General features: G+C 47.2%; 1 protein-coding gene across 2 annotated transcripts in view; it reads right to left on the reverse strand.

Annotated features, from left to right (window-relative positions):
- The window catches only part of CCDC9B (coiled-coil domain containing 9B), a 53,622-nt gene that overhangs the window by 30,038 nt on the left and 940 nt on the right, over window positions 1–22,644 (reverse strand). Inside the window, exons 2-6 of one of the 2 annotated variants that reach the window (XM_030039284.2) lie at window positions 17,844–17,957; window positions 16,101–16,205; window positions 15,271–15,333; window positions 14,711–14,875; window positions 4,695–4,844 (exon numbers count right to left, since the gene is read on the reverse strand). In XM_030039284.2, coding sequence (XP_029895144.1) covers window positions 4,695–4,844; window positions 14,711–14,875; window positions 15,271–15,333; window positions 16,101–16,205; window positions 17,844–17,957 — 597 coding nt within the window. The remainder of the gene's footprint in view (window positions 1–4,694; window positions 4,845–14,710; window positions 14,876–15,270; window positions 15,334–16,100; window positions 16,206–17,843; window positions 17,958–22,644) is intronic. The other variant, XM_030039285.2, reaches the window with a different exon arrangement.

Consider the following 22,644-nt stretch of genomic DNA (forward strand, 5'->3'; position numbering starts at 1 on the left):
AACACTGATACCCCATCAGGCTCTCCCAGTAGCTCATCAATTTGGGGATGAAAATGAAGTTTCTTTTTTGTATTGACAACTAATTAAAGGATAGAAAACAAAAAGTGGCAAGAAAATGCCAGTTTCCATGGTAGAAGATTAGCAGGGATGTGCCACTGGAACATGTGCTGCTCAACATGCTCATAAATGGTCTGGAAAAGGAGCTGAATAGAGAGATGACAGTTTGCTGATGACACTAAATCATCCAGAGCAAAGAATGTAATTTGCCAGGAAAGAGCTGCAAAAGATCTCTTGACATTGAATGCCTGCATCATAAAATTACAGATGAAATTCAATATCAATAATACAAAATAACTCACATGGAGAAAAATGCCCCTGCTTATATATATACACACAGTAATGAAGCCTGAACTATGATTAACACTCAGGAATGAAATTTTGTTGTTATTGTGACTGGTTCTCTGAAAATGTTAGCTCAATTATTTAGGAAAAAAAGCAAAGAAAATGCAAAGTTGTTAGGAGAAGAATAGAGAACAAGCCAGAAACATTGTTATTTCACTGAGTACATCCACAAGAGCCCACAGCTTGAATACCATGTACAGTTCTGGTCCTCTTGTATTAAAAGAAATATAGTAAAAATAACAAAGGTACAAACAAGGGCAATGAGAGTGATCAAAAATACGGAACTACTTCCTTGCCAGACATGTCTAAATAGGGTCAGTCTCTTAAGCCTGCAGGAGAGATGGCTGAAGGGAGATGTGAAATGGCTCGATAAAATCGTTTGTGCTTTGGGAAAGTGAACAGGGGATGATCTATGCACTGCTTCTCGTGACGCAGAAGCATCAAATGGAGTTATCAAGTAACAAGTCTGAAAAAAAAGAAGGGAGGCATGTTTCAACACAGCACGTCACTTAACATTGCAGCTTCTGGCTCGAGATGTGTGTGGGATAAAGTTTAGATGGACTCAAAAAAAAAAAAAAAAGATTAGAATTCAGACAAGAAAAAGCCTGTCAAGGAGAAAAATGCTGTTCTTGGCAGAGGAGGCCCCTAACTTGGGGGCTGGCAAGTATAGGAGGGGAGGGATGACTGCAGGTTTCCCTGCTTTTCTGCTCTTTCCCTGACGCTGGCTGCTGCTGCAAAAACTTAGTGTTAGTGCAAACACTGCTGCACAAACAACTAATGCTCCTATTAGTGCACGGCCCACACTGGGCAGGTCCCAGCTCTGCTGCAGTGCTGGAGTGGCTTTGGGTTGCCGAGCCCACCAGGGCAGGTTTCCCTGTTTACCAGCTGGTTCCCTGTTTACTAGCTTTCCTGAAGTGATGCAGCGCTGAGCCACTCAGCATCACTCACATGGTTATCGTCATAGCTAGGAAGGCAGAGGCATGCTATAACCCTGTTCATGTGGGGGGAACTGAAGCCCAGGGCTGCCAGGGTTTGTGGATGCTGTGATTCACCAGTGCTGGTGGGATCCAGCTTCCATTTCCAAAATGAATTGCTGTATTCAGCATCCCTGTGACACACATTGAGTCCTGCAGGCTAAAATTATTTAATACAGGATTTTATGCATTTTGGTATTACTAACTCTGATCTGCTTTCTGCACTGCAGTGTTCTAGTGCCTCTTGGAGAAACACATTGCTCTGAGGCACACCATGTGAGAGAGACTTGCCTGGTTACAATTTTTCAAGCGCTATCACTACTAGTAAAAAAGAAGTAGTTGTTTAAAACACTAATCCTTAACGCGGCTTAGGAACAGCTGAAGTGACAGGGTGGGCCAGACCAAATCTCCCTTGACTCAACCAGCCCAAGCTGGCATGATGTGTGAGATGCCAATGTGACCTGTCACTTCAGGCCCTATCTGCTTCTGTCACTGATCCTGGGAAAAGGTTAACCAAGTGCGGATGGAAGAAAGTAGCTTGCAGAAGTGACCATGAAATTAAACCATTTAACTCTCTTACAGCCACATCTTTTCATCACATTGTAAGGTGCCTGTGTGCTGAGAGCTGGTTTTTGTCCTGGCTGTTGTAGCTGTTATCTGAAGTTACACAGTTAAAATGGCACTATGAAGCTATCTATCTTCACTAACTAGGGATGGAGCAGGGCCTGATCAGTCTAGTGAAATCACCAGGAACAAGGAAATCTCCTGAGCTCAGCTGGACTCTGAAACATATCCAGCTGGTAACAGGTATTGGATACTAGAGTTTCAAACACTTTTATATCTTTTTCTAAATTATAAGAGGAATCCAAAGAACAACAACAAATGCTCCCACGAAAGCCCATTTTTAAAATAAGCTCATTAACATGCTCTTCTGGCCCCTCCACTTCCCAGATGTGGGAGGTGTGCTCCATAGCAAACCCTGTGCTTGCTCCCTGCCTCCTGTGCAGGCTGGGAGAGCACGTGGTCACTGAAAGCACCCTGCCTTCCAGGGAGCAATAAGCTCCCATTCTGCCCTCTGTGAGCTTCCAAGAGGCTGGGGGAGGTATGTTTCAAAGCTCAGTAACAGAAAGCAGGGGAGAATTTTTCTGTGCCAGCAAGAAGCATGATGCTATCCCTAAATAGCTCTTGCCAGCGACATTAGTCCAAGACTGCTGTTGAGCCAGGCTATCTGTCCAGCCAGAAGACCAGGTGATCAAGCAAAACTAATCTTTCTTTTCAGTCTTAAGTAATGCTGAGGGCATATATTGCTCCTCAGTAGTGTTATTTGATAGCTAGAGTTATATGAAGCCTCTGTGGCTTTCCCGTGCTCCTGACAGAGATCCTTCTCTTGTTCAGCCAAGGTGTGAAGGCACCAAATGGCTCTGCACAGTCCTTCTCCCTGTGGACGTCAGCATCAGCAGCCTCTCATCTAGCACTGAATAGGCTTCCCTCACAGCCCGCTGTTGCTAGAAGAGTGCCTGAGCTTCAGTCCTACCATCTGCCAACTGAGTGACTGGGTTTGGATTAAGGGGGAAAAAAAAAAGGGAAGACTTTTAATGAACTTTGGTATCTGAGGAGGAGCAGCATAGTTGTTTGCATTCCTGGGGATTATCAGGATTACCTTCTAGCCCAAACCATGTGAAGGAGACCACTGCGGCTATGTACAATTGAGGAAAGGAGGTTATGTGACAGAGTTATGTGAGCTCCTTGAACTGCTATATGGAGGTAAGTGCATTCATTGGGAATTAATTTAAATGAATGGGCTTAAATGAATGGTAGCACAGTGGGAGCTGAAAGTAGCAGGAGCAAGACCCAAGACACCAGCCTCTGCTGAATCACCAAAATCAAATCTGCCAGGCATTAGGGACTTCACACCCTCCTTGCCAGCCTACGGTTCACAGCATCAGATCTTCTGTGGTTCATGTAAAAAGGTGTAGGCAGGTATGGCTTTAAACCAGCGCAGCTGTAGGCCTGCTCTCTTACACACTTTGAATCTAGCTGCTTTGGAGCCAATATGAGCAAGGCATTGCCAAAACCACGTATGTGGACCCCTCAGCCTCAAATTTCATGTTCCATAATGAATGCATATGAGAGGTTACCTTTTCCAAGGCTGTCCATACACTTAAAACAAGGCTCAGGTTCTGAAGCCACAATCTAGGCACTCCTCCTACTACTCTCTCCTAGCACAGTCTCAGCCTTGATGACCTCAGAGACAAGTATTTAAACAAGCCCAACAAGAGCAGAAGTGGAGACACTTGCCCTGCATGTCACAGAATTACATTTGACAGCCTCAAGGACAGCTACAGCACAGGCATGGTCAGGTCACTCTCATCATGTCTAGGTGTGTTCATGATGCCTAGACTGAAACGGGTGACACCTGCCATGGGGACCTCTGGCAAATGGATAGTTATTAGTGGCTCGATCAGGCAGCCAAAATGAGGTTTATGGCATTCAAAATAACTGCTTGGTAGCCATGAGCACATGGGCTTTCAGAGCCTAGGTAGTCTCTGGGAAGGAGCAGAAGCTGAAGTTAATGTGGGCAGTTAGCAGATGGTTGGCTGCTGTCCCAGAGAGGGTGCTGCATAGGTCTCCCAGCGTTCTGGGTGTGTTTGGCAGCTACACTAAGTGTTGTTTTCCTTCATAGTCCTTCCTGACCCTGTTTGCTGCAGGCATTCTTACTTATCTGTGCAAACTCTCAAATAGGAAAATATCACATGCCTCCGTGTGTGTAAAGAGGAAGGTATTTGCAAAGAAGTATTTGAAATATGTTTCAAAGATTAACAAAGTTCAGCCAGCTCACCCAGTAGGTTATGGCCAGGCACAGCGGGACTTGGGTTTAGAAGCAGATATTGCCCAGCTCTGTTAACTTTTAAGTCATGCAGTGAGTCAAGAGGACAGCACTCCTGACTCAGTCTGCTGTATGGCCCCAAAAAGAAGTTGTTAAGAGACAGGGGGTGAGTTTCATGCCCCATATCTGGCAGTGCTTTCATCGATCCTCCCAAAACAGCATCTGGTATTTCTTATGGACCCAGTATGTTTAAGAGCCTGCTAGTCCTAGCTAGGATCACAGAGAAGGGAAAGGATTGTAGCCCTTCCTCTTTCACAGTGATGGAAACCAGAGAGTTTTATGGTGATAAGCTCCACACTATTAATATATAGTCTCTCCCAATGTCCTATTGCTGGGCTAGCTCCTAATCTGTCTCCATGGCCCTTCTCATGCCAGCAGAACAAGTGGATGCCACTGATACGCTGCAGTTCAGTTATTCGCAATGCACTTACTTTTTCCTTGTTATCCATGGTGATGGCAATCTGCATTCTCCTCCCCCGTCGGAAAGCTACCAAATGGTCTGTCTCTTCTTCACTCAGGTCTGGCACTCTGCCTGGGCCAGGGAAGCACTCGGTGCGTTTCTCACTGACGATCCGCTTGCCCTGGAAAGGATAGGATGAGTTAACAAAGGATAGGATGAGTTAACAACACCTCCGTTAGCCCTGTGCAGTGCCCTTCCTAGGAGACTGGCCACCCCCAAACTGCAAAGGATTTTGGTCTGGCAGAACAGAAACACAAGCCAGATGATAGTCAGTCGTCTTGGTTTATAAAGCTGTCACCCTACTTTAAGGTATATGTAATATTACATAGGCATGCTTAACTGAGCACAACTTAGGTAGGGTGGGATTTACCCTGTTTAGATGCTTTGCAGTATGAACACTGATTGATGTTTTTATTTTAGACAGGCAAGCCATCTTGCATTTGTGTCTTTGAAACAAATGTGAAGTTGTCCTCTCACCAAACAACACGACCCAATAAAATGTGAGGCTACATTGGAGCAGAAGCCTAGAGGGTGAAAGAGAAGGGAAACAGTGGTGTTCTCTCCAACCTTGCCCACAAAGCAGTTACTACCCTGACATGTATTAACACTTGATAATTTATCATCTTCATAGTCATTGTGCGTTCATATTTCTGGAATGATTTATTCAGCAGTGAAATAGTTTAGAAAACTGATATATAAACTCCTTGAACAAGGGCAGTTTACCCCTTTCAGATATTATTTCCAGCTGTCTGTATCAGTTCATGACTTTACTGCATGGATTTACATCTGGTTCTTATTTTGTTAATTATCTTTGTTGCTGGCTGAGCTCCTGCCAGTGCCCTCAGCCATCACTTCCACAAAATGAGCAGATCTTTTGTTCAAAAATACATACTTTTTCTCATTTAAAAGTATCATCTTTCAGTTCCATCATGTGCCTTTTTATTTTTGCCTTACAAGGAAATGAGAGACTTAATAAAGTATCTCCATCTTTACCTCTGACCTTTTTCTTTTCTCTTCATCTGTATGATTCCTCTGCTCAGCTTTACCAGGGATGAACAAACCTCAGAAGCTTCCCTCTCTAAAGGATGGTATGTTTTCCTCTGTTTTTCTCCTTGGACATCCACACATACTGGAGTTTTGATTTCAAAGGAGCTCAAAATCTCCAGGTAAACTTCAGTGAAACTTGGGAACTCTTTGTTGCTACGAACTTGGTTTCAAAAACAAACAGCACACACTGACCTCTGATTTTTATGGAAGCGTTGCAAGCATCAGTGAATTTGCCACGACATATGATATCAAGATGTCTTGCATTAGCCTCATCTTCACTTGGCTCTGCCAGAAGCGCAGATGTTAGCATGGAGGGAGTCTTGCTGTAGACAGCCTCCGTCAGCAAGACCTTTTTTATTGCTTGTCCAGTCATCGAGCTTCCTAACACATGATAAATGTTTTAGGAGGTACTGGAGTATTTCCAGCATTAGACCTTCAGTCTCTTGTTTATTCTTTCACATCTGTGTAATTTTGCTGTCTCAGCAGAGACAGTTCTTGAGTTAGTCTGATGCACGCAAAGAGGAGGAGTGGGTCCCTGCACTGCCTTTGGTTCTGTCTGCCAGAGCTGTGTGGACATGGTGGGAACCTTTTTATACATTCCCTTGAGTACGTACAGCTCTGGTTTTAGGTTTCAGCTGTAGCTCCCAACAAGTTTTGCTGCCCTTAGTAGGACCCTTGCTATTTCTGCTTTCTTGAAATAAGTGAAGCCACATGTTGCGTTCAAAGCAAGGATCTGCTGCCAATCTGTTCAATGCCATTCTAGTACTTTCCATATTGTTCTCTATGTTTGTGTCAATGCAGCCTCCTACTTTGACTGCTGCTGAGGACCAACATCTGTGAGGCATCCCTAGAGATGTCAAGATCTTTTCCTGAGAGAGTAAAATCTGATAGTCAAGAGAGTAGGCAATCATTTAAATACAGAGTACAACTGTCTTGGCATCTACCATAGCCAGACATTTAGGTGTACTTTTACCTGCAGCTAAGATATATGTCCTGGAAAAGTCCCCATACCTATAAACACTGTGAGCTGTTTTAAGGTTTTGGTCTATGTATCTGTCTTGAGAAGGATATGATTTTATCGGAGACCGGGCAGAGCCAGAAAGTTCAAACCAGAATCTAAACTGCTCTGAAATCCTAGCTTTACTCCTCCCCCCACAAATAGGGCATGCTATACTATCCTTAATTACACATCCCATTGCAGTCACAACATTACAAACAATTGCATTACTGCAGCTTAGTAAGTGACTGCCCGATTACTAAACTAAAGTCACAACTGGTTGAAGACGTGAAGGTCAGTGGCAGCTTTGGCAGCAGTGACCAGAAGACCGTGGATTTTAGGAGCCTGAGAGCAGTAAGGAAGGCAAGGAGCAGACTAGAGACCATGGGCTTCAGGAGAGCAGACGCTGAATTGTTCAGGGAACTGGCAGGCGGGATCCTGTAGGAACCCATTTGAAGGGGAAAGGAGCCCAGGAGACCTGATTGATTTTCATGGACAAGGCACAAGAACATAAGTAAAGACTTCCTGTTATACAAGAAATGAGCAGTTGTGGAAAGAGGCCAGCTTGGCTGGGTAGGTTGCTCCTGCTTGAACTTAAATGCAAAAAGGGAGTGTGTGGGAGGTGGAAAGGGACAGGCTCTCAAGAAAGATTATGGGAGCAGGACCTGGGCATGCAGGGATGGAGTTAGAAAAGCCAAAGCTCACCTGGAGTTGAAACAAGTGAGAGATGTGAAGGTCAGCCAGAAGGACTTCTGTAGATAAATTAGCAGCAAAGAAAGTTGATGAAAGCTGTTGACCTGCTGCTGAATGGGGTGGGCAACTTAGTGACACAAGGCATGGAAAAGACTGGTTACTCTATGCCTTCTTTGCCTTGGTCTTTTACTGGCAAGGTCTGCTCTCTACCTCCCAAGTCCCTAACCTAGTGGCAGAGTCAGAGAAATGCTTCACTCCCTCAGCATCCTGGAAGATTCAGTTATGGACCATTTAAATAAATTAAGAAGGTGGCACTAGGTGGGCTGCCTCCAAGGGTGCTGAGCCCGTACACTGATGTCACTGTGAGGCTGCTTTCTACTGCTTAGCATCTTCTTCAGTGATCTGGGTAATAGGACAGACTACACCTTCATCAAGTCCCTGGGTGACACCAAGCTGATACACTGGAGGATGGTACTGTCATGCAGGGGGATCTTGACAGGGTGGAGGAAGGTCAACAAAAATAAATGACAAGTCCTGCACCTGGGACAAAAGAACCCCGAAGAATTCCATGCATGACTATGGGCAGGGACCCAGCTGGCTGGGAGCAGCTCTGCAGAAGTACTTTGGGAGCCTGATAGGCATCGATTTGACCATAAGTGAACATTGAGGAAGGCTAGTTGTTCACTTGCTTCCATCAGCACGAAGATAGCCATCACGTTGAGGGAAGTGATTGTCTCCCTCTGTTTGGGCCATATTTCAAGTATTGTGTACAGTTTCCCTTCACTGCAAGATGAGAGAGGTATAGGCAAATTGGAAAGAGTCTAGTGGAGGGTCACCAAGATGGTTACAGGGCTGGAGCATAGGATGCATATGGTGAGGCTGCATTTTTTAAGTCTGGAGAGAGAAGAGAAGGCAAAGAGTGGACCTAATTGCAGTATTCCTCTGTCTGAAAAGGTGTTATGAAGAGAACAGAGTCCAACTCCTCTTGGAGGTACACAGCGAAAGGACAAGAGGCAATGGACACAACCTGCCACAAGACAAAGTACAACTGGAATTAAGGGGGAAAAAAGTCACAATGGTGGTAGTCAAACACTTGAAAACAGGTGCCCAAAGAGGCTGTGAAATCTCTGTCACTGGAGATTTTCAGAACTTGATCGGACTCAGCCCTGAGCAACCTGAGATAACTTTGAAGATAACTTTTTAGCAGGGGATCAGACTAGATGACCTCCAGAGGTCCCATCCCACCTCAGCTATTTTATGATTCTGTTATTGTGTCCAAGTCTGTAGCCTGCTTCAACTATGAAGTAAAACTTACTTAGGTTTTACATCTGCATATGTGTGTATATGCATACATGCATGTGTGCAGATGTACGCAAGTAATTAATTTAATATGCAAGTATAAATTTAGTAATTTTGCCTATTTTCTGCAGCTCTGGCTTTTATACAACTAGAACTAGGTAGTACAGACCAGAATTCAGGATCAGTCAGCCACAAAGCTCATAAGCACTTAGGACTTGGCTTTTAAGTGGCACCTGCTTCTGAATGACTGAATCACATCATGTCCAAAGGTGACATATTTCCATTGCCAGAACTATTAGCCAATACAAACACAGGATGTTTTAAAATGAAAAGAATGTTTCAAATCCTGTTTATGTTCTATGATTCACATATTTTATTCCTAAATTTCACTGAAACTGGAGACTGGAATTAGAATGGTCAGCATAGGATTCCTGCTTGCAGTCGAAGAAACCAATGTGGTTTTTCTTTATGTCAGTGCAAATCAGTACTAATGGACGTGGGTGGAAGAAAAATTAACCTTTTGAATAGACTATCTTGGTCTTGTACTTCAGACCACAGAGCTGGGCTGGATAATTTGAAGCTGCAAATCTCTTGTGCCATCCCCTCTGGGTTCACAGGGCAATGTCTGCGGCCACAAGAGTATCCTCTGGTCTCATTCATGTTGGCAGTTATGCTGAGATGATCTAGTAGCTCAGATATACAGTATTAACATGGTTGTTTTAGGAAGTTACTGTGTATCAGCACTAACGGGCCATGCTGGTGCTCTTACCTTGTGATTAACACAGGAAAATGCAGTTTCATTTAACTCTTCCATTAAAGACTATGTAAATGGACACCTCTTACACGGTAGCTTGCAAAGTTATACTAACTGAATCATGTGTCTTCCAGATACATGAACAAACACTTCCCATTGCAATGAAAAGGTAGTGAAAGCTGAAATCTTGTCAGCTGCTCTGAAAACCTGAGCCTTCCTATTTAAACTTTCCCCCACAGCTAGAAAAGATGAAATGATAAGCATCGTTGTGTGTGCTTCAGAGTTGCCCTTTATAAAGAAAACTAAACTCCTTCTTATGCATAGAAAACACGGAAGAAAAGTGCTTAGCAGTTTTTTGAGGCCCCCTACACATCATAGGGCTGTGACTTAACCCCAGAAATGTCAGTGGAGTCACAACAGGGACAAACACAGCCTCCCTGTTTTGGAATTGGTGTATACAAGACTGCACCTCTCTTCCTTCTCTCCCCACACCAGCCTCTCCTCTTCTAAAAACCTGTTCCTTGCTCACATCTTTTGGGGAGGAGGGCACTGTAAAGCAATCTGGGCAATTGCCCAAAGCAATCTGTAAAGCAATTTTCTACAAAAGAATCTCTTTCTTTTCCCCAGCATCTGCCTCCCTGACAGCCACCCTCCAGCCGAGGAAACTGCCTGCTGCCACCGAGGAACTTTGCAGCCCAAGCAAGGCACTCCCGTTTCCTCAACATGCAAACAGTTCCCACAAAGGACGGTGTTCTCCCACTGTAAGAGCAAAACTCTTGGGAATCATGGTAATGACTTAAGTTAGAGCCTCCTGCACAGAGCCCAGTCCTGCATGACTGTAACATATTTGGGGAAGAGCTGAGATCTGCTGACATCCTCTGAAGGCAGCCAGACACATTACACCTTGCAGAATAGGCTCTTAACTGCTTGCTGTCCTGTCTCCCTGCTCTATTTGCAGCATGATTCAGAGGCTGAAAATATGGTGTCACTTTGCTTTGGAACCACTGAATTGCTCAAGCCTGGTAGATACTTTGGTGCTGAAGCTGCACATCGCTTTGTTCTTCAGTGGTTATAATTCCCAGGAAATATCTTTGCTCCAGGGATAATCCTGAGTTTCCTGTGACATTCAAGGCAATACATCTTCCCTCCTTTAAGCCCTGAGCAGGCATGTACAGTAATCCTAGGTTGTACCGCTGAGGTTAGTTAATGAGCTGGAGAGCTGGGCTTGCTCTGCCCTAAACAGAGCACCTATATGAGTTGTTTAGCATTCTAGTTAATTTTTTTTATTATTAAGAAAGTAAGCCCAGTGATGACTTAGCGAGGTAATAGCAAGCTATTACTCCATAATTTGTACATCAAACATTAATTCTAGCTTAAGACAACAGCTGTTCCTTAGAGCTCTTCAGTGTTTAGGTGGTGATGGCCTGTCCTTTAGACAAATAACATGGTCACAAGCCAGGCAGGCCCAGCACTGGCTGGGTATGTTTGAAGATGGCTTCACCTTTTACTATCTGAGAAAGTCCTTCCTGAGGAGGGACATGGGCCCTGAGTACAAGCAACAGCAAAGCCACTACCCAAAAACCTGAAAACCAATGCAGAGGACCTTGCACCCAAACACTGTGAGCAGGATGGAAGCCTCAAAGTGCACTAATGGATTTACAGGGAGGCGGCACCTTCCTTGGGCCATTAGATGTTAAAAGTCACAGTGGGAAGGCTGGCGCATTGGCAAAGCCATTAAACCCTGCAGTTTATTGAGCAGATGGCCAGGAAGACTCAGAGGCTGATACAGGAAATATCTATTTAACAGAGCTCTGATAGCAAGACATATACAGGCTGGGAGACCACCAGCTTTTCTAGGTAATACTCTCTCTCTCCCCCTCCCTTGCTCCCCACGTTGCTTCTGGCTAAGATGCATCGCCTGAAGGCATGTTCTGCTTAATGTGCCGACATGTGTCTTCTTTCGCTTGTTCATTATTTTAACAATATCAGCGATTTCCTAGATTGCTTGTCCCACATTGGGAAATCCTGGTCCTCGGTTCGTTAGAGCCCAAAACAAGGGATCTCAGATGAGGAAAGCACCCATGCAGAGCCAGCGGAAACAGAGAGCAGGGCCCAAACAGCTGGCAGTGCCGGGCAGAGCCATCTCTTCCCCTCCACACAGCCTGTCCCCAGCTCACTCACTGCCTGCAGGGGATTTGAGACTCTGGCACTAGCTATTTAGCTGCAGTCAGACAAAACTACACTGCTTCCCTTGTAGGAGTTCACTGAGAAACCGTAAATCGAGAAGTGCCCATCTTATGTCTGAGGCATGCCCCAGATTGCAAAGGCAGTGTTAAAAATACCCATCTGAGGAGTGTCAGGAAAAAGAACATGGGCAACAAAGGAAAACCCCGAACTTCTGTCCAGTTTATGCAGTTTTCTAGCTGCCTTGCCTTTGGGGCTTCTCGTGTTACAGTGATTTGTGATATTTAGGATTGAATGTAAATGGTTTTCTGCACAGCCCAGCAACTCTGTTGCTTGAACCTTGCCGTGGTCATAGGAAGGATGGTGATGGCCCATTTAGTCATTCCAGTATCACCAAGCAAGTCTCTCCAGGGACACCTGGTAAAACCTTGCTCACTGGGAAGCTGAACCAAGTTATCTACCCTCTTTTAATCTTCAGCAGCCCAGAGGATGCCTTACCAGGGCAGCAGCAAAAAATGAGCTTGTACTTCATGTGGTATCAAATACAATTTTGTCCAAAATCCTAATAATTTTTCCCTCTCACCCATTACAGTCCCATGCTCTTCCTACTTATCCATTTTGAGAACTATATTTAAAGTAACTACAGGAAGGTTCTGGACTGATGCCACTGGAACATTCACCAATAAATCAGTTTTCCTTTGTCATCAAGTCAGGCTGCTGGGTTGTGCTTTATACCAACACTCAGGAGACCTTGGGGGGCTTCTAAGGCCTGTGAAAGGCCCATAATGCAAGCAAATTCATATATACCATACAACAGGGAGCTTACAGGGAGTTTACACAGAGGTCTGCGTTTCCAGCAGAAAAATCTCAGAGGTCTATTAATTGGCCATGCTGAAAAACACTGGCACAGAGTTTAAGGCAGCAATGTGATTTAGCTGCCAGTGCTTTGCGCTAATACAAATCCCCATCTAGGACTTGAATTCTGAGCTATAGATTATGGAAACGGCTCCAGGGGACACAGCCTGTCTGCGAGAGCCACTCACTCTGCAAATGTAATTGCTTCAAATACAAGCCTCCCATGCAGAGCTACATAGCCATGGGAAACCTCAGAGGAGACTCCCAAGTATTTCATTGGTAAAGTTCAGTCAGTAATGAGGATGGTTACATTTCTATGTTCTAAGAAAAAACAGAAATTTTCCCCTTACATCAGGAGGTGGTTTGGTTGTGCTGGAATGAGATTTCATTTGAAGGGAATGTTCACGCTACTGGTAATCTATATGGAACAAAGGAAATGAGAGGCCTCAGTCCCTTTCTCCTGAAAAATCATTCTGAAAGGTGCTTTATTTCCTAAATGATTCAGTTCCTTCAAGGTAACATATAATGACTTTATAATGGCACAGTGATTGTGGCCTATTTCTTCATGGAAAGAAAGGGTAACTAGGTCATGGAGAAACAGAAATGAAAAGGCATTCAAGGCACAAAATCAGAAAAATATTTCCAAGCTGCCTCAGAGGGAGAAATGGCTCTCTGCCTTTTGTTTACAGCCAAGGTTTTCAGTACTCCTACCCCAACGTACTGGGGTAGCAGGAAGGGTGGGGTTTCTCTTCATTTCCCTGGGGAATGTCTTTGGCTTGGACATCAGTTCAAAAAAGCCCACTGTCATTTTGTGGGCCAAACACGTTGCTGTGCCTAAAAGGGGACCCATGGGAGCACCATTTGCTGCCACCGTTTCCTTTTCCCAGCACTGCTGTAACAGAGACAGGGGCTGACCTCGTCTGCCCCAGTGTCTCAGCAAGGCGCAGGGCCAGCTGAGGCTTTCTGTCTCCTTCACGTCAGCATGGTCAGCACAAAGGGGCTATGCTCACCTGAGTGTTGTCTCCTGTTGTCTCACTGGTGTCTTCTTAGTCTTAATCAATAAATAGATAAGATTGCCTCTTGTATTCTTTTGAAACATATTCAACAGCAAGAAGTATCACCTGCAGCAATAATCTGCCTCCAGACACTCACTAACTAGAGGGCTTCCCTGAGTTCCCGTACAAGTGCATTTGTGCATGCAAATACTACATTTTTCTAAAGAAGGTGGCACTTCTGACGCTTGTTCCTATTTATCTCAGTGGTCAAATTCACTAACCCCAGTGAGAACAAGATCAGTCCCCTGAGATACACTCCAAGCGAAGAAAATAAGAGTGTGAAGCTCATACAGGCACGTACTTCCTTGGACATGCTGCCAATACTAACTGCCAAAGTTTTATCAAACCCTTCTTGGCAAGTAAGTCCCAACATGCCAAAGCTGCCATTAGGATCATTATATCTAGATGCACAGACTCCACAAGGGATGGGGTAGTGCCCAGGAGGGGATGTTTTGGGATTTAAAAAAATGAAGTAGCATTTTCAATTACTTTTGCCTTTTTGCACAATTTTTAATTAAGTCTGCAAATACTGGGTCACATTTTCTGCCTATCACATTGGCAGCTCCAACAGATACTCATGTCACTCTGTTTTTTCTTCTGCATTTAGGACTTTCTGGGATACAGTAACATGGAGAAATGATGCTGTTTTTACCACCAAACATCACTGCCTCCCCGGGAGTAGCTGGGGAGTAATGCAGCTAAATCTGTCCACGCTCCCACTTATTTCCATCCCCATTCCAGGCACAGCAACACAATTTAACACACCCGCTGGTGGCCCAGGAGGGCAGTGAGGTGACTGATGTCACAGAAAAGGAACTGGCTACGCATAGCTGGATGGAGCTGCTGGGAGGTTTAGCAAGGCCTGGGGGCTGATTCCTGTGAATCAGACGTGGGGAGGAAAGAGCATGGCAACTCGAGATGAAGACTGAGGCTGTGCTGAAGGATTGAGAAATAAGAGAAAAAGACCGGGAAGGGAACTATTCCCTTCGGAGACAAGACACCCAGGGGACATGCTGAGCAGAAAGCTTAAGTGAGAGGCAGAACAGAAGCCTCTTTGTAAGTCAAGAGGTTGCACTGCAAGAGGAATCCTCTTCCCTGCTCACCTTGGCTTTGTTGTCCATGGTAACAGCCAGCTGCATCCTCTTCCCCATCCTGAATGTGAACATATGATCTGCTTCCTCCTCCTCCTCATCTTCCTCACTGCCAATGCCGAACCCAGAGCTCACAGGACAGGGGCTCCCCCATTTCTCACTCACCACCCTTTTGTCCTGGAAAACGAATCACTTCTGTTAGCAAATCCAGGCCCCTTGGCTTACCAATGCGATTCCCTTCCCCAAACACACCTGCACGCGAGCAGGGAGGCCAGCTACAGAAAAGGCAGGCCTTGCCCTGAGGAAGCTTTCTGTGCCCGGCGTGGTGCCGTGACATTCCTAGGGAACAAGGGGCTCGTTGTCTGCTCGGCAGCAAAACCCACAATTACAGCGGGTCTGGAAAATCCTTTGCACTTACAAATCTGACATTTCAGACTAAAATGCCAGAGTTATAGGAAACAAATGTCATCCTCATCTCTTTCTGCAGCACACTGAGTTAGATCAGGAAAGCCTAAGTCCTGATGGAGATGGCCTTGGAAGCCAAGTGGATGGCTCCTGAGGGTGGTGCTCACCATCGAGAGGGCTGGGCTATCTTGTCCATAGTGTTCAGTCTGGGTAATTGCATCTTTCAGGTCCTGTATGAGAGAAAAATGTGTGCAACAGCGCACCTCCGGAGAAAAGCAAGGGCCGGGGCATGGTTGAGAAGTGAGCAATGCACTAGCCTGGATCTAACAACCCAGGAGTGCTGACTGCACGCATGGAAGGAGGGTGGGCTGGCTCCGGTGAGCTCTGGCAGAGGACTTCACCCAGGGGTTAAAGCAGGACTGGCCGGGTGGTTTACCAAGCCCCACACTGCCAGGAGGGGTGGACAGGGCTTGTCAGACACAGATTTGGTCCAGTTAGGAAGGAAGCCTGGGACTTGCAGCCTTTGCCCCACTTGTGGGAAGCCCCAAAGCAACCAAAGGCTGCTTGCTTTGCTCACTCGCAAAGTCTAAGGAGACCATGACTTTGCCCAGCCTACAGGCATTCTCAGAGGCATTCCTGATGCCTCCAGTGACACACATACACCTGATATAGTCTGCCTACGTATTTCCGGCGATGTTGACACCTGGGACCCATCCAGGGCCAAGTGTGCCTGTTCATGCTTTCATCCATTTGCCTGTATATTCTGCGTGCTTGGGTACAGGTGTCTGGGCATGGCGGGAAATTTATGTGCATCAGCTAAAATCATTCTGAGCACACATCTCTGCAGAGTTTTCACATCCTTTTGCAAGGGCTTAGGAGCTATGTCCTATGCCTAAAAGAGCTTTGCTGTCAAGGCTATCTCTTTCCAGAAATGTCACTTTGCTGAGGTAGGTCTGGAGTGAGAGCTGGCCCATGGTGAAGGAGAGGCAGCACTTACGTTGTGAGCTTTGGTGATGGTAATAGTGAGTCCATCCTGCTTGGGTCTCCTGGAGGTAACAGCCATTCCCTCCTGCTCAGCTCGCTTTTTGTCCTCTTCTATTTCCTGAAACACATATATATCCTTATCATCAGCCTGTACCTGTATGTCTACAGATGTTGTCCATTTTCCTGTTTAGGATTTCTCCTAAATGGACCCACCTCCACCTCTAAGAAGGAGTGGACCAACTTGTGTCCCATTTGTGTGCCCTTGGAAGGGGTCACAGGCAGCTGTGACCTGCATTACCTGTCCCTTTGCCACAGGCATCTTAGTAAATCTCTTTTTGACTCACAGTGTCTGCTGTGGTCTCAGCACATGCAATGGGAAGCAAGCATAGAGTACAGGGGTCCCTTCCTGACAGGCAGGGAAGATGATCAGTTTGAGGTTCAGGAAAAATTGGATATAGGACCTGTGGAGAGGCTGGAAGACACGCTAGGCCTGCAGAAAAGGAGGGCTGTGCACAGGAGCCATCGTCCCTGTGCCAGTCGGGGGCCAGGGCATCATCTGTGGCCAAGGGAAGGTGGCCAAGATCTGGCTGTCTGCTAGGCAGCTTCTTCTAGAAGTCAAGGGGTAGTGGCAGGTGGGTAGCATTTCATGGGGGGGAGTAAGAGTTTCCCTCCCCCAGCTGCTTGTGGCATTCGACCTTTCCCATAGCTTTCCACTATGTACCGTTTTTTGCTGCCACCAGAAAAGGTCCATAATGGCTCCTATGGTATCAAAGGAAATTTCTTCTAAGCAGGACCCAGCCCAGAGCACCACTCAGTCTCTCAGCTCTGGATCCAAGACACAAAGTGTGCTCTGGGTTTTGGGGTTTTCAGCACGGTTCTCTGTCAAACTCGAGACTGCCCACCCAGCTGGCAAATGTTAAAGAGCCCCTAAAGCCAAGTGGCCTTGGGCACAGACAGGCAGGAGAATATCCCAGACAAGCCAAGGGGGACCCTTCTGCCAGGAGTACCCTCAGGCTGTTCTACTCTGTACTGCTGTACGCAGACACTCATGAAGAAGGGTAAACAAATCCACAGAGAGAGCTCTGGGTTACCACAATTTCACCCAAACCAGCTCATACAAGCCAGGCTGGATATCTCCTGCAGGCCACTGTGTAGACTCTCTTGGCCAAGGCAGGATCAAAAAACCAGAGGGTGTAGCTGCAGTACTTCCTCCTAATTCAGAGGGTAAGGCTGCAGTAACCAGCAGGCTGCTAAAGCCTTGATTTGCCTTCATCTTTCTTTTTTTTTCATGGAATCTGTTTTGGACACCTCTGTGCTCCACAGAAACACTGGGACTGGCCATGGAAGAGCTTCAACCCATACCACCGGGTAGGGAAGATAAACCTGTCAAATGTCTTGAGGATGCAACCTCCTATGCATCCAAGAAGATAAACAAGAGGCACTGGGAAGGACAGATGGGGGAAAAGTCAGGGGAATATGAGGTGAAGTGGTGGGAAAGGTGTGATGCAGATAGAGGAAGATGGTAGGGCAAGAGGAGATGCTGCAGCAGCAAGAAAAGCATCGGCGAGCCTGCTTTCCAACACAATTCAGGAGCCATAGCTAAAGGCAGAGCTCTGCCCACATGCTCCAAATGCTTTCTGATGTAAAAATGATATCTATATAACAAAGTCACTCTGACACTGCTGACCATTTTCCTTACCCTGTGAGTTGAGGACTCCAAAACAGAGCTGGGGAAAGTAAAAACCTGCAGACTTACCTGGTATCTTCGTATGAGTGCTTCATTCTTTTTCCGCAAAGCCAAGATTTTCTTATCGAGTTCAACATCTTTCTGCTCTTTCTTCCTTAACACTGCATCATCCACAGCAGCATCCTGAGAACAGAAGGAGCAAAGCTCTTCTCAGTCATCACAACAATAGGACGAAACATGCTCCTTCTGTTTGGACAGGGTGGGAAGTGGAGGAGTCTTTCCCCACCATTTCTCCCCTTGGTCCTACATTAAAAAGAATACTGTATCTTGTAAACTGACTTTTTTCCTGACAGAATTGACCTTTTCTTTTCTCACAATTTTTGTTCAGCAATGAGGTAGGTAGAACAAAAAGCTGATGTCCCACTTTGATGGCTGTCGGTAGGCTCCAGAGTTAACACACTGCTTAGCTGAATGGAGTAAATGACACCTTTCCCTACTGTTGGTTCAGGTGTTCTCAGGCACATCAGTTCCCGTCCATTTACATTCAGACAGCACCTTCGTTACCACAAGGGATAACAAATAGGATTTTTTTAAATTCTAGTGACAGCAGTGTCTAGCGAAAATTAATGCTGATGAGTATCAACTCACTGCAGCAAGCTGATCCATATTGTCTAGACTTCGCCTGGTGTTTGCATGAAGAGCAAGGAGGCAAGGCTGAGATCTCCAAGGCACTACGGGTTTATTTTTAAACAGCGTTTTTGTGCTCTCCTTATCAGCATGGCATCTGCATGCCGCAGAGATCTCATATTCCCTCTCCTTCACTCACACAGAGAGCTGGGTAAGATGAAGTGAGACTGAGGGGAAGAAAGGAACCCCAAATCTCTGAACAGGCATTGCACACCTGGGTACCCATTTTGCTGATATCGCAACTCTAACCACCAACAGGCTACCCCCAGCCTGCCGCCCTTGCCATTTGGCCCCATGCAGCAAATCTGCCACAGGAGCACTGCAGCAAATCCAGCTGCCATGCACGATGCATATCGCCCACAGCACCAGCAAAGTTTGGAGGAATCGAGAGGCAAATGGAATGAAAATGTCGCCCATCTTGCTACAACTAGATGTTGCTCTTGTGGGTGATTCTCAGGGTTGTGTCCCTATGAAGCGGAAACAGCCAGCGCCTGGCAGAAAGGCACATTGATGGTCCCCAAGGGCTGGCAAAGAGGTTCATGTGTGCCGACGTCCTCTGGGGCCAGCATTGCCTCCCTGTGACTCTGGTGCTGCACATGACCGTCCTGGCCCCATCCTCGCCCTGGACCTGTCGAGGTCTCTGGGGCCGGTATCAGACCCTGATTTGTGGCAGCTCAGCCCCCGTCCATACCCCGGGGGCAGGGAGAGGGACCTGCCTGGGGGAAGGCTGCACCCCACCTTCAACCCCAGCCTCGGAAACCTTCCCAGCCCCAGCCCGGTGCTAACCTGACAGCCGCTATGAGCCTGGTCCTGAAACCACCCCAGTCGTATGGGTATATTGGGCATAACTGGTGTGGTTTCGGTAGCGGCAGGTAGGTTGTGGGCTGCCCTGTGAGGAGGAGACCATGGACTGCTGCCAGCCTGCTCCCTCAAGGGCCTCCCGCCAAAAGTCAGCCAATCAGGGGAGTCTGTGGGGCCTCTGAGCCAATCAGGGGAGTCCATGTGGCTCCGGAGCCGTCAGAGGAGCGAGGCGCCTCTGCGCCCTTCAGGGGCGGCAACGGTGCCTCTGTGGAGCCATGTTGAAGAGAAAAGGGGGGACGAGGCCAGAGCAGGAGCGGGTAGAGAAGAAAAAGGCCCTGCTGGGAGGAGGAGGAGGGAGGCCCGCCCAAGTGGGGACGCTGGAGGGGCTGTTGCTGGCTGGGGGAGCCACCAGGTGCGGAGCCCGTCGCCGGAGCTGTCCTCGCCTTGCCGAAGGAACAGGGTGCCCCGTGCTGAGGGGGACAGAGGACAAAAAAATGGGGGTGAGCCGTGCCGGGAGGGAAGCAGGGGTGTTTTTCCTAAGGGTGGGTGTGGTTTTATTTTTCTTTAAAACGAGAATCAGTCGTTACTAGATGGTTAACTGGCAAATAAAATTGATAACTGGCAAATAAAATTGATTAAAATTCCCCGTAACAGTAAAGTGGTTTTGCTCGTGATGCATGGGCAAGGCATGCTTTTTTGCCCATCCCTCTTGGCTTCCTATCAAATTCCTCATAAAAACACCACAACTTTCAAGTCAACTGTCGGTTTCCCCATTTTCATGGGAGCGAATCACCACTGCATCCCTGTGAGTGAGTATTTCTGCTGCCCTCGCTTCTTCAGGGCCGACGGCTCCCGGCTGTGCCCATCCCCACGGCAAAATCCCCAGAAGCATCCTCCACTGCAGGCTCTGTAGCGTTCAAGGCTGGGAAGAGCTTCTGCACAGGCAGGAAGGGTTTTTCCTTCATTAATCATGACATAGCAGGTGTGACCTCCTTCAGGGAAGGATACGTCAGGGGCCAGCCATGGCAGCTGGGGACACGGGATCTGGGTCTGACACCCGCCGTGCCCTGGGTGCCTTCGTGCCAGCGGTGAGTCAGGCAGCCAGGCTCCCCAGGGTCCAGCCTCGAGCGGTAGCCAACGGGCTTGCAAACCCTTTCTCCTGGGAAGGGAGGGTTTCTCCTGGAGACCTCAGCTGCCTTTTGCCTGGTCTTAATTAGGTCACCAGAGGAAAAACTGGAGCGGCGAAGGTCCGGAGGAGGGGATGGAAGGGTGTTGTCAAACACAGCCCTTCTTAAACTGAGCAAACATGCAGTGAGAAGCCCAAGGCTTGAAGGCAAAGAGTAAAACCACAGATGCTGTAGCCCAAGGGAGGGAAAGCCTTTGACTCTGCTCCATGTTCCCAGCTACGTTTGTGAACTCTATCCAGCGATGTACAGGGGCTCCAGCCTCCTGAAGATGTATGTGTTTATAGTGTGACAATGCATCAAATGAGGCAGAATTAAGGCGCTGTGAACCTGACCCTTGATTTCTTGTGTGTCATGTAGCATTTTGCCAGGATGGGAATATCCTGCCCATTTGAAAGCATAGGATTTTAGACGAGCTGCAGGAGCTACCTCCTCAAAATGGGAAGGTTTTCAGCTACCTGGGAAATGGACACCAAGTAAGAATGTGGGCACATTTCATCAGCTGGCCCTTCGGAAAATAATTCTAGGTAGTGCGTGGGAATTCAGCCAGGGGTTAGCATCACTGCTCTTCCAAAAGTGTCACAGGCCTCCCGGGAACCAGGGCTGCAAATCATCCCCTGTGTGCATGGCCAGCGCTTGCCTTCAAAGGAAGGGATCCAGCTGCTGAATCACTGTACATCCCTGCAACGCTAGGTCTTCCTTTCAAGCATTTTACATTAAAAAAACCCCAAAGCTAACTAAATTTCAGCTCTCGTCAAGCAGATCTGTGCTTGATCTGCAAATAATAGGGCCACGGATGGGGGGAGAAGTCTGCCTAGGTAATGTTCTTTGGAGAAAAGGGACTAAAGGTTGAAAACATGATACCATCACAGAGGAGGTGGGCTGGATGTCAGAAACCAGAGAGGGGAAAGCAGGAGAACCGGTCTGCTGAAGTAGAACTCAGATACTGCACAAGCACATCTTCACTTGTATCCCCAGTGAGGGGTATTGTATCAGTGCTGATTTAACAGCCCTCGCCAAGGGCCGCTCTGCCAGGACACAGGCACGCATTTGTGTTCAGGTGGAACAACAGGGACATTTAAACCACCTCCACACATTCTCCTGCTGGACAATGGGATTTTGTCAAGGTCTGCAGGAGAATGAAACACGCTTTTCCATTGCCATCAATCAACCGGCTACGCGACAGGTGAGTAGATTGTATATGTGGGTGGATACACTTTCATGGCCATTTTGCAAGGCTGATTAAAGCTGAATTCAATGTTTACCTGAACAGAAGCTATTCTGTGAGCACTAAATTGGCAGGTTCACTGTTTGCTGAGTGCTGGGGTGTTGGCTGCTTGAGGGTGGGATCAAAGTGGTGCATGCCCTCAAACACACCCCTTTCATCTTCAAATTCCTTTGAAGGAGGACTGACAGAGCTGCCGGCTCAGGAAGAATTTAAAAATTCCTGCAGAGATTGTATTTGTGCTCTTCTCTTTTCAAAGGCAAAAGGTGGAAAAGACCTGTCAGGCCGTTTTCCCTCTTCGCGCGAGACTGCACATTTGTCAGCATTTTGTCTACGTTGCAACACAACAGGGGGGGAGGGGGGTCTTTCCATTTCCAGCTGGTAACAAGTCACTGGAAGGAAAGTTTTGCTGGTATTCAGCACTTCTCCTCCCCTTTATTAATGAAGCCATTAACGTATTACTCTCTGCGCGATCTGTTTCAGCAAATGCATACGAGAGGTGGTCCCTTGCCTGCGCACCCCGGGGCCACAGAGCAGCCCCGCTGCGTGCAGAAGCGCCGAGTGGCGTTTCGAGCCCACGCACCGGCTCGCAGGGGCTCACCCATTGTACAGTTAAGCCAAGTCAGCGTTTGCTCGTCAGCCGCTGCTCCGAGCCAGCCGATAACAGGGGGACGTGCCCTCTCCTCCGCTTCTGGAACGAATCCGCCACCCCAGCCCATGCTGAAGCTGATGCTGAGGATGAAAAGTGGCTACACCGTGCCCTCCCCAGAGTAAAGCTCTTCCGGGGAGCCAAGGTGCCCGTATGTCACAGCGACGGGAGAGTTATAAATGGCTTTGGCAGAACGAACGTGCGATGGCTTTAAATCAGAAAGCAGCCGAACCCGATGCCTCCTAGATAGCAAGGCAGAGTGACGAAGCCGCAGAATGAGAGGCCTCTTTCTATTGCAAATAAAAATGTCACACAAGGAGAAAT

Source organism: Aquila chrysaetos, chromosome 16 (genome assembly GCF_900496995.4).
Source record: "Aquila chrysaetos chrysaetos chromosome 16, bAquChr1.4, whole genome shotgun sequence".
Taxonomy (NCBI): domain Eukaryota; kingdom Metazoa; phylum Chordata; class Aves; order Accipitriformes; family Accipitridae; genus Aquila; species Aquila chrysaetos.